At 33.5% G+C, this 18,419-nt stretch overlaps 1 protein-coding gene and 1 pseudogene across 1 annotated transcript; one reads left to right on the top strand and one right to left on the bottom strand.

The window, feature by feature from the left end:
* The first annotated feature begins 1,382 nt into the window (after positions 1–1,382).
* LOC108916247 (UPF0428 protein CXorf56 homolog) lies at positions 1,383–13,642 on the top strand. Its single transcript, XM_018722455.1, has 3 exons — positions 1,383–1,503; positions 1,555–1,940; positions 13,446–13,642. The coding sequence occupies exons 1-3, from the start codon at positions 1,383–1,385 to the stop codon at positions 13,584–13,586; spliced, it is 648 nt and encodes a 215-aa protein (XP_018577971.1). The 3' UTR covers positions 13,587–13,642.
* On the bottom strand, positions 13,602–15,714 carry LOC108916246 (annotated as a pseudogene).
* Between the last annotated feature and the right edge of the window lie 2,705 nt (positions 15,715–18,419).

Below are 18,419 nucleotides of genomic sequence, written 5' to 3'. Positions count from 1 at the left end.
TGGGGTATTTTGTAGGGCGCTTGTGGAGGGTGTAGGTGTCGGTGGGCGCGTGTTTGGTGTTTGTGGTCGTGTTTTGTTTGTTTTGTCTGATTTTTCTCCCCAGGGGCTTGATTTTTGAAAACAGAAGAATTAGTTCATTAGAGAAAATTACGTCATTTTCTCTTGACACGCAGATAATGTAATTTTTGAAATTTTCTTATGGAATATTTTCTCTAGATATCAAGAGAAATATTTCCACAGGGTTTTGTCGGGGGAATTGGCGTTTTCTCCGAATAGTTTGAAACCGAATGTCATCTCATGCTCATGCGCAAATTGTCACTTCATTCATTCGCTGTTTGAAGGTGCGTAATCATTTGAAATTTGAAATTTGTAATGGATCCAAATAATTTATTATTAAATCTAAATATAATGAATAATTTGCAAGCTGCAGAAATTGTAAACCATCCGCGACAACATTAATTAAACCATTTAAAGTTTCAGCAATATCTGACCACTGTTCTTGGGCCTTTTTGTGAGTGAAAGTAGAAGAAAACTTTCATTTTAAAAAGTTCTTCGTTGTTTCTAAGCATATTAATTTCTTTTTTGCGCTTTCGACGTGAACGAACGCTTCATCATAATTATAATAATATTAAATTTTTTGTGTTTTCAAATATACTTCTATTCAAATTGAAGTTATATTAAATTACTACGAATATCATGGAGATGTCTAGTCTCCCTGACGAATATAATGACATTTACAAAACAAACTTCAAAATCAAATCAAGTGACTAAACATCAGGGTCGCCAATAATGGCACTGAAATATTGAAGAAAACTCTGCCCGCTGATTGGTCAGTTGCAAATATATCCTCGACATACGGCATAAATTAAATTCTCTAGAGAATTGGATTCCTTCAACGTTCAAAAATAAGTGTTTAAGTTTTTAAGAGAAATTTGTCAGGTGAATTTTTTCTCTGGAGTATCAGTTCTCCTGTTTTCAAAAATCAAGGCCCTGAAACTCGTGAGACTCAATTGATACCAACTAAATTTAAACAATAAAATTTGGTAAGCAACTAAATTCTAGTTCGATTTATATTGGCAACATTGCGAAATCTTGTTACAATTGGTGTCGTCTACAGGGAGGACTAGATGTGTAGTCTCCATTTTCTTGTTAGTAATCTGTGGTCTCCATGGTCGTCTATTTAACTTACCTAACCTTAACGTCCTTAACCTCCTACCTTTAATCATTTTCCTAATCCGTGTCGTATAACAAGGTTATGTGATCTGTGTCTGTGTCGAAACTTTGTACTTAATCTATGGCCGAAACTGTGCCTGACTGACCATTCCATTTATATAAAACAGAGATAAAAATTAAAGTAAAATACTTTTTTATTTTGTTTGAACATGCCCAAAGTAGTTTCACGCAGTATAGCCTGTTCAGATACAAAAGATCAGGAAGAATATGGTGATGAAAAACCCTTGCACATATATTACTGCCTATGCGGACAAATGACATTAATTTTAGGTGGGTATTAAAAAATATTTTAAATTTTTTGACTGTTTTTTTTTGTATTAGATTGTTCTATCGAAAAACTTCCTCTGAGAAAGAGGGATGGAGCCAGAGTTTTAGACGGTACAAATCATGCACACAAAATTACTTGTGATACAGATGAGACAGTGTATATTAAACGTCCTGAAGGTATTGAAAAACAGTTTCGTCTAAAATGTAAAAAGTGTGGATTGCTTTTGTATTATAAACATGATGCACAAAGTCCTATAAGTTTCATTGTAAGAGGATCGTTGATAAAAAGTACTAATGAAGGCCCTATTAATGATATATATAATCAAGTAGCTGTAGAAAAACCAAAGAAAATTATGGTCACTAAACATACAAAAAATATGGGCAAATTTAGCTCGGTGACTGTATCTACTATAGATGAAGAAGAGGATGAAATCGAAGCAGTATGTATTTGATTCTTAAGTTTTTAGCATTGTTTTCGACTTTTTTGCACTTGGAATTAATGCACAATACAGGGTGTTCTAGAATAACGTGTACAACGGAAGACCACAGATTTATGGACTCAAAATAGGCAGATTTAGGCTAATCCACCTATATCCAAAATCCCTTCGTTTGGCCGCTAGATGACCTCAAAGTTCGTGAACATTTTTTAAATTTTGTAAATAACTCGAATACATATTATTCGATTTTGATTATTTTTGAGGTGTGGACTTTTGCTGTCAATCTACACATTTCGGTGTTATACATAGTGTTTTTTAAAACTTACAACTCCTTTAAAATTGATGTATGGTGATAATATCCATTCATAACTTTTTCCTCTTTCGGGCAATAATGACAACTATTTTTTATTTGATAGGTGATCCAATTTGGAAGTTTTTGCGCCGCTTGTAGAATTTTGATTAAATGAGCGGTTTGGGTACAAAAAAATATTTTTTAAATGTATACATTATCTTGCCACCTATATTTCAATACTTAACAAAGTGCTAGTAGGCTCTGATTTTGTAGGTTGACTGTAATTTCAGTTTGATCTTGTTTGGTATAGCATTATTATTGGCTCTGTTATTCTACCCAATATCACCCAATGGGTAATTTTATTTAGAATTTTTGCAAAACCCGAGTTATTGGAAGATGTGCCGTTATTACTCAGAGCTAACATGTGATTTATGCATGATGGCGCTCCACCATATTTCACTGTAAATGTCCGGCAGTATCTGAATCAAAGATTTGCTCGTCAATGTATCGGTATAGAGGGCAATGTTCCTGTTAACTGGTTTGTACGTTCACCAGACTTAACATCTTGCGACTATTATCTTTGGGGCACTCTGAAAACAACAGTGCATGATTCCACATGTACTTAACACTGAACTGAGTTGTGGAGGCATATCCAAAATACCATAAATGTTGTAAAAAATAGCCCTTAAGAACTGCAAAAGGTATGCCTTAACTTCCTTCGCCGAATTAACCTTTGTTGTAGAAACAACGATGGTCATTTTGAACAGTTTTTATAATAAGTTGTATACTAAATTTAATAACCTCAATTTTTACATTTATCTCCGGCATTTTTTATTGTATTTGATTGTTTTTACAAATTTTTTTAATAAAATTAGGCATGTAAATAATTCTAATTCGTCGTGCGTATGTATCCATATCGAAAAATGAAATAACATATATATTTTATTGTAGTAAATACTCGTTAAGAATTGGCAGGTACAGTGACTTAAAGATCAAACTGAAGTTACAGTCAACCTACGAAATCAGTGACTACTGGCTGTTGCATCCGCAAGTAATAATTTAGTATTAATATTAGATATTAAGTATTTTTGTTTAAAAACTATTGAATAATTATTCCATGGAGAAATTTGTTATGTGTTAGCAATTATAGTTTTCGTGCTTTTTGTAATATTTAGTTTTTTTTGTATAAAATATTTTTACCTCACGGGAAAAAAGGTTGTAAGCGGCACTTCGTAAACCGACTCATTTGTGTACGCACGTGAATTGACCGTCAAGTGAATTTTCGTTAAAATCTAACAAGAAAGAAACTGGAAGCTGCAGGTCATTACCAATGTACATTGCACCAACAGAGCTGCATCATCGGTAAGTCGCTTTGCAACCAGTCGCTTTTATCTTTTCGTAATCAATTTTGTTCATTCACATACAGTCCGCTAAAATTCGTAACATTTTTTTGGTCCTATCGAGATTAGGATACTTTCAAAATTAGTTTTCGCGATTGTTTTTCTAACCATAACAAGTTTCTCGACTCGAGTTACCTAATTAGATATTTTGATTTTGTTTCATTTTGCAATTGCATGCCATTTTCGTACATTCGTTTCCATACATCTACTTAATCAAATTCATTAATTTATAATACATTAGTTTATTTTAAACAATTTTATAGAATTTAATAATCCTAAGTTGGTACTTGTTTAACCTTTTCACATTCACTTAGTTCTTTTTCTTGTCTTTTTTATTAGACCGCTCAGCGATACGATATTAGTACGGTCTCTTATCATGTCAATTTAGTTATAGATTTGTTAGAATTTCCCAGTACGGATGATTATAATTTGGAGTGAGCATTCATACCACCCATATCCAATATTTTTTATTTCATTTTATACAGAGTGGACTTCTTTAAAATTCCATATAGTATTTTGTTGTTGTTACATATTACTTTCAATAATTTCGCTAGCTGGTGATAAATCGATGATGATATTTTACATTAAACCTTTTGATACTTTCTGTCTACATCGTTTTCTTCTTTTTTTTAACAAAAGAAAAGAGAAGAAAAAATGGCAAATAAACTCAAACAATTAAGAGCACAGAGAGACCTGTGGCACGATTGCCTAAGTGAGCTTGAACTGTTTGCTAGACGTGCGTCAACAGACGACATTGCAGTTGATATGTTTAAAATTTGATATTATGATTTAGACAATATTAACGAGGAATTTACACATCACCATCATTCATTATTATCCACTTTAGCTGTTACTGAAAATCCAGATTTTGAAACGGAAAAGGCTACAGTAACTAGTTTTGACAATTCTTACTATGCTATTAAATCGATTTATCATTCTCTAATGAAAAATGAGGCTGAAGTTTCTGTAACTAGTGCAAGCCAGCCTAATGTGCGCTTACCGAAAATAGATGTCCCGAAATTTGATAGCAACATTAACAACTGGCCTACCTTTATCAGTCTATTCCCTTCGTTGATTCATAACAATAGTACTTTATCGAATTCTGAAAAGTTTCAATTATTGTTGATGTCTGTGTCAAAAAATCATCTTTCAATTATCAAATCTATTCCATTAACTGATGAAAACTGTCCAGTTGCATATAACACTTTAACTGCTCGTTACCAGAACACTCGTATTCTTGCTAGTTCTTATTGGAAACAAATAATTCATGCTCCAAAATTAAAATCCAAGTCACTAACTAAGTTAAGAGATTTATTAGATCGTTTTTCTAAAAATTTAGAAGCATTAAAAGTATTAAAATTACCAGTAGAACATTGAAATTTTGTAATGTTTCATATTTTAGTTTCAAAATTAGATGAAGCGACAGTTACACGTTTTGAACTGGAATGTAACTCAACAGCTATCTCATCTTACAAGGACTTAGTTAATTTTTTACAAAACCAATGTACTGCTTATGAAACAGTATCGCTCACTTTGAATAGTGGAATAGACAAATCAAAACCAGTTAATTTTAATAAAATTAAACAATTTGTTTCTCCTAAACCTAATTCGTCTTGTTTTGTTAATGCTATAAAACCGTCAACTAAATGCATCTAGTACTATTCGTCCAGTAAATGAATTTTCGCCACAATTATCAATTGATGCTCTAGTATTAACCAAAATATGTGGCCACATGCCACCTCAATGCAATCCTAATTGAACTTTTCGAAATTGTCGAATATTAAATTAGCAAATCCTAAATTTAATATTCCGAGTGACGTCGACATTCTTTTAGGTGTTGACATAATATTCCCATTGGTACTAACTTCTGGTTGCTTAACAGGTAATGAAAGTCAGCCGACTGCTATTAATACAATTTTTGGTTGGATTCTCATGGGTAGTTTCTTGCTCTCCCCATAATTTCCTTAATTCATTTCATAGTACATCGGCTATTTGATTGATCAATCTATAAAAAAATGTTGGGAACTAGAAGAAGTACCAGATGTTAAGACTTCTTCTTCGGATCTTCGTTGTGAAAAATTGTTTGTAGAGAATCATTCTCGTAATCATTCTGGTTGTTACATTGTTACTCTTCTTTGCTTTGGAAAATCTTTTGCTTCATGATCCATCTTTATATATGCTCTATTCAGAATTCATGAAAGATTACTTAGATAGTGTGCACATGGTAGAAATACCAACTTCTTATCTTAGTGTGGAACCAAATTATTACATTCCTCACCATTGTGTACTTAAACCTGACAGTAACACAACTAAGTTAAGAGTTGTGTTTGATGCTTCTTGTAATTCTTCGGATTGAATCTCTCTGAATGAAACTCTTCTAGTAGGTTCTAAGTTGCAAAAGGACATTACTTCTATCTTGTTAAATTTTCGGCTACATTATTTCGTCTTCACTGCTGACATTAAGCAAATGTATCGTCAGATTCTAATACACCGCTATCATTGGGATTATCAAAGAATATTATGGAGATTCGCCCCAACAGATCCTATCAAAGATTTTTGGTTGAAAACTGTTACTTATGGGGTAACTTCAGCTCCCTTTCTCGCTCTTCGTACCCTGATTCAATTAGCCAACGATGAAGGAAAGCAATTTCCTCATGCATCGTAAGTTCTTTTGTCAGACATCTATGTTGATGACTTATTAATTGGTTCCGATTCACTAGAAGCAGCTTTACATCTTTAAAAGCTTTTGGCTTCGCAAATGGACAAGTAATAATCCATTCTAGAATCGATTCCCTATGACCCTCGTTACGAACATGATATTTCATTTGATGATTCTAATAGTTTCAGTTTAAAAATTTTGAGATTAAAATAAATTCCATTAACTATATTATCCGAATTGGCACGTATCTTTGATCCTCTGGATTTTTAGCTAGTATCGTTTTTTGCCAAATATCTTATCCAGGTATTTATGGACTTTATGACTAGAATGGAATCAATCACCACCTACTGACATAATAAAGTGCTGGAATCAGTCCAAAGGAGAGCTTCACCATCTCACATGGCACATATCTCGTATCAAACCGTTGCAGTTCATATCTTGTGATCTTCATGGATTTTGTGACAGTTCCGAGAAAGGGTATGCTGCTGTTATTTATCCTAGATTTATTGATGCCGATGAAAATATTGAATATAAAATAAACAAATAATATATTAAATATTAAAATATTAAATGAACCGGATTTCTCTTCCTCGTCTTGAGTTGTGTGCAGCAGTTCTTTTGTCGAATTTAATTGAATATCTACTAAAAACATATCCAATTTCATAACATTTTCGCGTGGTCAGATTCGTCAATTGTATTATCTTGGGTTAAGTCATCCCCTCATTGTTGGAAAACTTTCGTTAGTCATATCCAAGAAAGATTAGCTCCTACCACTTAGCACCATGTTCGTTCTGCGGAAAACCCTGTAGATTGTGCATCGCGTGGTCTCATGCCAAAAGAATTAGTGGATCATCTGTCATGGTGGGGGGGACCTTCTTGGCTTAGACAAAGTTCTGATCTTTGGCCGGTGAGTGAGGTAGATTATAGATCATCCTCTTTTTCTGACGAGGAACGAAAGTTAACGTTTGCAACGGCAATTATTGATTTCAAAATGCTTTTTAACCTCTTGGAAAAATATTCCTCTTTGTTTAAAATTAAACTTATCGTAGCATATTGTCTTCGATTTTGTCATAATTTAAAGAATCCCGGTGATAAGAAATCGGGTTTGATAGATATCTTTGATCTTCAACAAGCTTTGGTTGTTTTGATTAAATATTCGCAACATAAAACTTTTCAGAATGACATTGACAAGCTTTTAAAAAATAAATTGACTTCTAAATTTCTTCGCAAATTAAATCCTTTTCTTGATGAATGTGGAATTCTTAGAGAAGGTGGTCGTTTAGTAAATTCTACTTTATTGCTTGAACAAAAACATCCGATATTATTACCCAGGAATTGTTGTTTAACCACTCTTATTATAGAAGAAACTCATCGCAAACATTGTCACCCAGGTTTTCAAACACTTCAGTATTTATTATCTCAAAATTATTGGATTTTGTCAGCTAAACTTGCCATTCGATCAGTCGTATCTAATTGTTATAGATGCTTTTGTCACAATCCTAAGACATGGGAGCCGTTTATGGGTAATCTACCAGCTTTTCGTGTCTCTCAGTTGAAACCCTTTTCGTGTGTGGGTGTAGATTTCGGTGGCCCCTTTATGATTACCCTTGGAAAATATCGAGGAGCTAAAACTGTAAAGCATATATTGATGCTTTAGTACAAAAACATGCTATCTCAGATTTCGGTTGAAAAACATGCTATCTCAAATTTCATTTGGAAAACATGCTTATATCAAATTAAACTTGGAAAACATGCTAACTCACAGTGGCGGCGCGTGAACATTGATTGAATGTGTTCTGCTTAGGGTTGTTACATTTGTTGAATTGAATTCCGGGATATTAAGTGCCCGGAGAGTCTTTAAATGGCGCCGCAGGCGAAAAATTTTAAAATTTTCAAGGTGACGCGTTTTCCCGGCACTTCTGAATTTCAAGGAACAATCCATTTATACAAAATTACAGATTTTCTCAAGAACGATTTTTGAAATTGATACCTTTTTGAAGTATCTATTCACGAATTACCTACTGACTGACTGATATATTTTATTAAATTATTGAATATTGTTTATAAACAAAAAAATCGTTTGTGATTATTATTATTATTATTATTATTATTATTATTATTATTATTATTATTATTATTATTANCCGGATTTTCAGAAAGTAACGCTTCGAAACGTTCGCAAATGTCAAAGTGTGCTCCAAAATCTTGCACGGATAACTTTGTAGGAATAGAAATGCAAGTCTTTCGAAATGCGGCAATAACTTCGGTTTGAAATATTGAAGTAGAATTGTTATTCTTAAAATAAATTTCAACCACAAAAGAATGTTGAATATTTAACCAACCCTCCATATTCTAAATTGACATTTCTCACAATGGCTTTGACAACTGACTTAAACTTCCATTTATCGCGAAAGCACGGCGACTTGATTTTAATTTGTGTCAATATATCGACGCTTTAGTACGAAAATATGCTATCTCAGATTTCGGTTGGAAAACATGCTATCTCAAATTTCAGTTGGAAAACATGCTAACTCAGATCTTTAAGTAAAAACATGCTATCTCAGTGTGACTAGAAATTTAAGTTGGCACATTGAATGATTGAAACCGTAAATTTATAATAAACTTATATAATATATTTTTAAAAAAGTAAGGAATGTTTATGTTTAGGTACACTGTTTATTTTTTTTCAACATTTTTCAATTAATTTTGTTAAGTTACTGTTATAACGACAAAATTGTTAATTAAAAAAATTGAATAATATGCAGTATGTTGCAATTACTCAATGTTTTTTGAAATAACAAAAAATAGTGTATACCTTAATATATAAAAATTTTTGTTAAATCTAAAAATTATTCAATTTTTTTCGTACAAGTTTGCTTTGATGTCAAAATTAATAGCGTACTCTTATCTGACTTATATAAAGTTTATTATAAATGCACGGTTTCAATCATTCAGTGTGCCAACTTAAATTTCTAGTCACACTGAGATAGCATGTTTTTACTTAAAGATCTGAGTTAGCATGTTTTTCAAGCTTTATTTGACATAGCACGTTTTCCAACTGAAATTTGAGATAGCGTGTTTTCCAACCGAAATCTGAGATATATGCTATATGTCTTTTCGTTTCTGATCTTAGTTCTGAGGCTTTTAGCTACCTTTCGAAGATTTATTGGACGATGTTCATATGTATTTAGTGACTGTGGAACTAATTTCACTGCGGCAAGTAGATATATTGCTGATTTAATGAAAACCGCTGTCGAAACAGAAAAAATCTCATGGAGTTTCAATCCTCTGTCAGCTCCTCACTTTGGTGGTTTGTGGGAGGCTGGTATTAAATCAGTAAAATCTCACCTTTTTCGTACTATTGGACAACAAATTCTGACCTTTGAAGAGTTTTCCACACTCCTCACCCAAATTGAAGCCCTTCTTAATTCGCGTCCCATTTGTTCCATGAGCTCTTATCCTAACGATCTTCGTGCCTTAACTCCCGGACATTTTCTAACCTTAGAACCATTAACAGTTTTGCCAGACAGAGATCTCAACCATCTGAAACTAAATACTTTAAGCAGATGGTAGCTTTTGCAACGGTTTCATCAGGATTTTTGGAAGCGATGGCACCAAGAATATCTTCATACTCTGATTCAGAGAAACAAATGGACCAAACATATTTCATTGATTGTGCCTGGCACGTTAGTTTTAATTAAAGAAGATACTGTTTCACCTTTAAATTGGCGATTAGGTCGCATTGTTAACCTTCATCCCGGAAAAGATGGAGTTGTTCGCGTGGCAACTCTTCGTGTTGGCAAAGGCATTACACAAAGACCTCTTGTTAAGCTCTATCTGTTGCCAAATCAACAACAATAAAATACTCAACTTTGTATTTTATGGTGGGCGGTATGTTGCATCCGCAAGTAATAATTTAGTCTTAATATTAGATATTAAGTATTTTTGTTTAAAAACTATTGAATAATTATTCCGTGGAGAAATTTGTTATGTGTTGGCAATTATAATTTTCGTGTTTTTTTGTAATATTTAGTTTTTTTTGTATAAAGTATTTTTACATCAGGGAAAAAAGGTTGCAAGCGGCACTTCTAAAACCGACTCGTTTGTGTACGCACGTGAATTGACCGTCAAGTGAATTTTCGTTAAAATCTAACAAGAAAGAAACTGGATGCTGCATCATCGGTAAGTCGCTTTGCAACCAGTCGCTTTTATCTTTTCGTAATCAATTTTGTTCATTCACATACAGTCCGCTAAAATTCGTAACACTAGCACTTCGTTAAGTATTGTAATATGAGTGGCAAGATAATGTAGACATTTGAAAAATATTTTTTGCACCCAAACTGCTCATTTAATTAAAATTCTATAAGAGGCCCAAAAACTTCCAAATGGTATCACCTATCAAATAAAAAATAGTTGGCATTATTGCCCGAAAGAGGAAAAAGTCATGAACGGATATTATCACCATACATCAATTTTATAGGAGTTGTAAGTTTAAAAAAACATTGTATAACACCAAAATGTGTAGATTGAAAGTCCTCACCCCAAAAATAATCGAAATCGAATAATATGTATTCGAGTTATTTACAAAATTCAAAAAATTTTCAGGAACTGAGGCCATCTAGCGGCCAAACGAAGCGATTTTGGATATAGGTGAATAGCTTAAATCTGCCTATTTTGAGTGCACGAATTTGTGGTTTTCCGTTATACACCTTATTCTGGGACACCCTGTATACCTTTGTCCTGTATTACGAACTCGATAAAAGATAAAAATATTCTTGGTGGAAACTCATGCAATGCAAAAAGGTTAAAAATGCTGTAAGTTTCATAAAATTAAGATCTGTGCCAGACTCCCATCAAATTTAATCAATATAACATGACATCAAAATTAACTTTCATGGAATTATATTTTCATTTTGATCACATTAGTAAAATAGAATTATTTTTTCGAATATGTTTTGTACCCATCATTTTTAATTAGATACCAATAAATAGAGAATTAGCCTAAATCTGCCAAAGTTGGGTCCACGAATTTGTGGTCTTTCGTTGTACACGTTATTCTGGGACACCTATATATAATTCTTGACTATGTTTAGCATAGGCTTAATGGCACCGCCTCGAAAAATGTTGTTATGATGAAATCGTTGCTGTAGCTAAATAACCCCATTCGAGAAACTGCCCAAATTTTAGGCAAGACTAATTTGTGTAGAAATACATTATATGTAACAATCTGGAAAGGATTGACCAGCTAAAATTAAAGATATTCATACTCAAACTTTCACATTTTTCATATAATTCTTCACATAAATGAAACACGGCAACGTCGCACTATAATTCATTTGGACTTAGGTATGGACAAAATTAAGTAGGGCCTCGTAGAAAAAAGATAAAAAAAACAAAAAATAGCGTTTTAAAGCTTAAGAGGAACAGATTGCGGGAAAAATAATCACATTTCACCACCACTGCATTTACACCCTCAAAATTGAGCCCCAAAATTATAATTTTGAAAAAAATTACATTTTTTTGCTCCCTCGTTTGCTAAATTTTTTTTTTAATTGATACATAACATTTTTTTATTGCTTTTGAGATGGGGAATAAGGATCCATTGTTTAAATTGAACTAAAAAAATTTAGAACTCTTAAATTTACGAATATTTCAGTTTATGATGTTTTTAACTCTGATTTCCGCTGTTATGCATCGATTTGCTTGAAATTTGGAAAGTAAGTGGGGAATAGCTCAAGAAACAAAATACACCCATGCTGATATATATTTTTACCCTGGGGGTGATTTCTACCCCTTTGTAGGGTTGAAAATAAATTTTGTCAAAATAATCCCGGGAATCGATAGAGCAACTAATTTCAAACAAGAAATGTGTTATACAATTTTTTTCAAAAACTATAAAATAATATTTTGCATCATTTGAGAATTTTTTTTTTCAAACAAGAGAGCAAAAAAATGTAAACTTTTTCCAAAATTATAATTTTGGGGCTCAATTTTGAGGGTGTAAATGCGGTGCTGGTGAAATATAATTATTTTTCCCGTAATCTGTTCCTCTTAAGCTTTAAAACGCTATTTTTTGTTTTTTTTTTATCTTTTTTTCTACGAGGCGCTACTTAATTTTGTCCATACCTAAGTCCAAATAAATTATAGTGCGTCGCACGTAGAAGTTAGGTTAGTTTGCTTGCGCACTGACATTCTACAAAATTTTGAACTAAAACATTTTTCGTTTCAGTTTCCTTTTTTTTCGTTTAAAGAGACTTATAAAATAAATCCAACAATTCCTGCACAATTTTTTTAAAACTTACCAAACGATTGTAATGCATCTACTATATTTAATACTAATCTAACCTAACTTTGTGCTCTGTAGAGATGCGCTTTGTACGACGTTGCCAGTTGTCGAAACTACGTGAGTCAAATATGAGACTTGCTCGAAAGTTTCCTACTTGAACTCGTACTTGGGACATAACTATCATCTTAATTTCAATAATTACAATTACTTTAGTGGCACACTTTTATAAAAAAAATTATATTAATGTACCCCAAGACTGTCGTGAAGTGGGAAAACTCTTTAATTAAAATTTTACAAGAAAATATAATTCTTTGTATGATTTCATGCTCCTGCTCATTCTTAAGCTCATAAAAATATTTTCTTGAAACTTCATATTTATGAACTCTGGAATTTCTAACGATATTTATTTGTGAAATTTTTTAATATTTAAAAATTTTAGGTATTTACTTTGTTTATTGCCATTTTAAAATTAAATTATAAAACAATATGTTGCACTAAATAAAAAAGATATATTTGGTATTGTTTGTATATTATGTTGACTTTAAACATGATTAGACGTAAAGAAAATAATTATTTTTGAAATATTTATTCACAATTAATTTGTTATAAAAAATGAATAACTTCAAATCATCATTGACTACCCTAATAGTATTTTTTTTCATATTTACTCAAAAAATATTAAACCTCAGTCTTATTAAATTAAAATTATTTGAAACTTTATTTAAAGAATGCTACTTAACTATTACAGCTACATTACTAAATGTTAATCATTAGTATTAGTAAATGAATATTTATATTGCATTAAAAAGGAGAAAAACATTTTAACTACGAAGTAATATATAATTTAATAGATACTTTTCTGACTTTTTAGAGGGAAGTTGCAGACAGTTATGCAAATAACGCTAGGATAATAGAGAAACAATTAGAAAGGAAAGGTGTCAACAAAAGAAAACAAGAACAGAGTAAATCACAAGAAATGAAAAAAGTGCGAGGAACCCTTATTGATAAATAAAAGTAACATTTTCTTCTGTATTTAAAAAATATATTGTTTTGTTTTATAAACATTTTTATTATGATTTTATTACTATTATGTATAATATTGACTAGAAAGATTTTCCTGGTAACAACGGAGTAGTTTCTTGAGATCGTGCAGCCCTTTCAGTCTGTCTGAAATTTCTATCATGCAATGCAATACAGCTTTGTCTCATAGCTAATGGTCCAAACATGTTTGGCCCTTCTGCCTTCCAAATCGAGTTTCTAGGAAATGAGGAGGCCGCAAAACTCTGTAACGTGGCCCGAGTTTCTCTCAAATTTGGAATTGAGTGGTGTATGCCTTCAAATTCTGTTACCGAAGCTTGTTCAACTAGATTTTCAACACTGCCATAGAAAATATCACTGTCACTATAATCTGGCATATCATCCAAAATATTGTCTACAAACATTTGAGCTTCAGGAGGAGGCACCCAATTAGGATTTGTAGTTGTAAAATGAACTAAGGATAATTCCACTTTTCCATCTTCGGCTTGCAAATAATGATCAGGTGTTATCGCATCCATGGACTCTAAATAAGCCTTTTGCCAATTTGGATTTCCATGTTTTTTAACATCCATTTGAGCAAAGCTGCAAACATCTCCAACTCCAACCACTGACACAGTGAAATGTCGAAAAAAGTCCACGATTTCTAAAGACCTCGGATACACCCACCAAATTAGAAGGAATGGTGTCATTATTGGTGATACCAATTGTTCAAGCAAAGTTACAAAACGGTATTGGAAGAGTTGTTGGAAGCCTTCTCTTACTCTTGAAGTATGCGCATGACTTTTCCAATCAGATACCATATAATGTGTATGCACAACAACAGCCTGCAAAAGCGACTCTGGACACCAGACCATAGACTCTTCTGGGACAACACCCCTACAAACTGCAATTGTTGCTCCTAAAATTGTCATCAAAGTTATAAAATGTTCTACTACTATGACGTCTCCATCATATACAGTAAATAATACCAATGTAGCCAGAAGTGATCCACAAATAAATCCGATATGTTGAGCTATTACAGTTACGAGAGGACTACTAAAAGCTGATAAATATTTTGTCGATGGTCGATAAGCTCTACCAAGTCTTGCTTGTAATTCATGGTCCAACTCATTAAAATGTCTAAAATACAGTTTTCCATATAAAGACCAATTTCTTATTCCAATTTTTCCAGGTTCTCTCCTAATAGACTCTGTATAATAAAAAAAGGTATAAAGAACTTGCCACACCAGAATAGCTGGCGCCAAAATGAAATTTGTAAATGCCAACCATAAAATTTGTTTGCTAAGTCGACTTGCTAATTCATGCCGTAAATTATGTCTTTTGTACTCTTCTCTTAGATGCCAGGGATTTTCAAAGGGTGACCATGGAGACCAAAATAATAATATCTGAAGATTTAATTTTAAAGCTTTTGTCCAATACACACATTCTCCTATAAATGGTACATTTATTCGTGGAGGCAATAATCGTTTATTTACTAGAGCTACCATATAGTTTTCTTGTCGTAAAATACGTTGATAGATATCTAGTTCTGTTAACTCTCTCTTATGTATACACATCTGTTGTTCCAGTTGCACAGCTCTAACTTTGATTTGGATTTCGTGCCAGTTTAAATTGTCTAATTCGTTATCTTGAATTCCAAGGACAGTGTTGTAAAATTGTTTTATGTCCCAAAATTGAAGAAACTGATAAAATCTATTTAATATTTTTAATATAAGAAATAAGGACGCTATTATGAGACAAAACCAAGTTAAGGGCTTAAATTTTCCAAAAGTTTCATCAAAACCACGAATAATTTCATGTAATGTGGGCTTATGATCTGCTTTTGGATTAAACATGATTTCATAGTTAATTCCATGGACCACCCATACTGTTAAAAATACCACAAAAATAAACTGGTTTACATCAAATATATCTCGAAGCATCATACATCGAAATCCATGGTATTGATGATATTTGTATATTCTTGAAAAGAATGAATCCAAATCCTCAACATGGTTCCATCTTGATCTTGTAGCTTCTGCCTGATGGAACAATATGCCATGATCATCTGGAGTTTCATGGGTTTCTTGCAATGAAGCGTAATTTTGCATAATAAAATTGATTTAACCTAAAAATAACGAAAATAATTACAAATTTAATAAAACATCTTCAAACACTTAATGCGTATGTATTAAAATAAGGAAAAAAATAGATCAGATTCTAAAATGACAGATTCTCAATAATTTCAATATATAGGTAGCGGCATGAGCAGGTCATCATTTACATAGCATATGAAAATATTAAATATTCCCTATTGAGCACCTTTTTATATTAGGGTTGCCAATTTGTTATGAATTTGAAAAATAGAAAATTTGCAATCATGCACGGTAAAACGGTCATTAGTCCAGGCAAGTTAGATCAAAATCACCCAGAATACGGAGATTTTTTTCTGATGAACCGATCGAGTTGCGGTTTTTGGCATTGTCTTTGGAAAAATATCAGGAAAACACTTTTATCTATTACACTTTGGGGCTGGATCGAAACTGCATTGCGGGTGCATCAATTTTTCCGAATTATTAAAAAATGGTAAAAATTGACTAAAAGTTGTAGAAATTTGCGTGCACGGGTTTTCGGGGTCGGAGATTCCGAATCTGACCCTGAAAAATATGCCCGACGGTCCTGGGGCCCCCCAGATGGGCAAGGGGGGCCTTCTGTAAAACATCGAATAGCTGAGTAATTGCCTTCTAATTTTCCACTCGGGGGTTTTTGGGGTCGGGGATTTCGATTCTGACACTGAAAAGTATGCACGACGCCCCTGGGCCCCCAGGGGGCAAGGGGGCCTTCTGTAAAATATCGAATATAGCTGAGTAATTGTCTTCTAAATTTCTACTCGGGGGTTTTCGGGGTCGGGGATTCCGAATCTGACACTGGAAAATATCCATTAATCTTAGCTTGTCTATCAGTGAGAAAAATTGTCTTAGAATTGGAGAAATCCTGGACAATCCGTTTCCAAGAAACACATTTCGTTAAATCAAAGAAATATTCCTTAAAACCGAAGAATATTTCATGAGTCATAGATTTTCAAAAGAATCTCTTGGGCTTGTGCGACTGCGGATAATGCATAACATAACAATTAACTAACAAAATCCGATTATCGACAATGTAGATATTGACAGGTATAAAGCTAAGTAAAAGCTAAAGCTAAGGTAAAAGCTAAGTTAATCCTCACAATCGAGGGGCTAGAGCAGCACCTTAAACAGGTATATAGTGTATTACCAAGTGCGTGAATGGCATGAGGCGCATTTGGATCCATTGAAGTGGGGTTGGAGATCTATCAATGGAGAACTAACGCCGATTCCCGTGACGGAGGAGCCGGGGCCTCCAAATATAATGAGCATGGTTAAATGCAGCTGCATTGAGGCTACGGACTGTGGCAGATCTTGTGGGTGCAGGAAGCATGGAATTACATGCACAATTGCATGTATAAATTGTTCAATCTTGAAATAGTCGAAAATGTAATAGATGATAGTGATGGAGACAGTGTATACTGATGATGAAAATTATGATTGATAGTGAAAGTGTTAAATAAACATATGATAGTAGTTGTCTCACTAATTGCGTTGCAAATAAAAAGAAAATTTGTTCTCAGAATAAAGGGGATTCTTTTCGACTCATTAATTTCCTGTTAGTTTTTCTTACCCTTCTTCTCTAATCTCTGTAAATTTACGTTTGTTATAATGTAAAGATGAGCCTACAAGATCATGGTTGGTAAGCAGGTGGAGCAGTTTTATTGCAAAAATCTGATGTGCTTTTCGATGTTTTCCAGAAAGCCCACCCCACGGGCGTCTGGCGTACTTTTCTGTGTCAGAATCGGAATCCCCGACCCCGAAAACCCCCAAGAGAAAGTTTAGAAGGCAATTGCTCAGCTATTCTATGTTTTACAGAAGGCCCCCCTTGCCCCTCTGGGGGACCCCAGAGGCGTCGGGCATATTTTTCAGTGTCAGAATCGGAATCCCCGACCCCGAAAACCCCCGAGTGGAATTTAGAAAGCAATTACTCAACTATTCGATGTTTTACAGAAGGCCGCCCCCCTTGCCCCCCTGGGGGGCCAGGGTCAGATTCGGAATCTCCGACCCCGAAAACCCGTGCATACACATTTCTACAACTTTTAGTCAATTTTTACCATTTTTAGAAAATTCGGAAAAATTGATGCACCCGCAATGCAATTTCGATCCAGCCCCAAAGTGTAATAGATAGACTTTTTCCTGATATTTTTCCGAAGACCATGCCGAAAACCGCAACTCGATCGGTTCTTCAGAAAGAATTTTCTGATTTATTGTCTAACTTGCCTGGTCTACATGTTATTCAATGGAACAAGAACAACACAAAGAAGGTTAACTGTAAAAACAAAACTAAATTAATCCGTGTTTATTTTGTTAAATGGTGGTAGACGAACAACGAAGTAAATAGTAAGTAAAGGTAAATTCATGAAGTAGCGATTTGCGAATTGTGATTTGTGGATTTCAAATTGATTGGTTGAAATAATAGTATATTACGTAATAAGTGTTGTAAAAAGCATTTTACGCATGAATGGAAAAGTTACGCACGACGCCGCGTAGCGGCGAGTGCGTAATTCTATGAGTGCGTAATTGCATTACACCACGTATTACGTACTATACTTTACCTACGACCACTACTGTAAATACTTAAAAACACACCGTCTGCGATCAATGTAAGATTCCTATTTTACGTACGGTAAAAAAATCGCACAGCTTGGTAAAAAAATCGTACAGTTTTCCTAGCAACCGCCTAGCAACGGTCAATACAA

The sequence above is a fragment of the Anoplophora glabripennis genome, unplaced genomic scaffold, assembly GCF_000390285.2.
Source record: "Anoplophora glabripennis isolate ALB-LARVAE unplaced genomic scaffold, Agla_2.0 scaffold2084, whole genome shotgun sequence".
NCBI lineage: Eukaryota > Metazoa > Arthropoda > Insecta > Coleoptera > Cerambycidae > Anoplophora > Anoplophora glabripennis.
This window is presented reverse-complemented; position numbering and strand designations above follow the sequence as displayed.

What these genes read in the sequence shown, in the direction of transcription:
- LOC108916247 (XM_018722455.1), top strand. Translation starts at nt 1,383, where the DNA reads ATGCCCAAAGTAGTTTCACGCAGTATAGCCTGTTCAGATACAAAAGAT. An exon ending in ACAAATGACATTAATTTTAG is followed by an intron (nt 1,504 to 1,554) that starts GTGGGTATTAAA and finishes TTTTTGTATTAG; the next exon opens with ATTGTTCTATCGAAAAACTT. An exon ending in AAGAGGATGAAATCGAAGCA is followed by an intron (nt 1,941 to 13,445) that starts GTATGTATTTGA and finishes CTGACTTTTTAG; the next exon opens with AGGGAAGTTGCAGACAGTTA.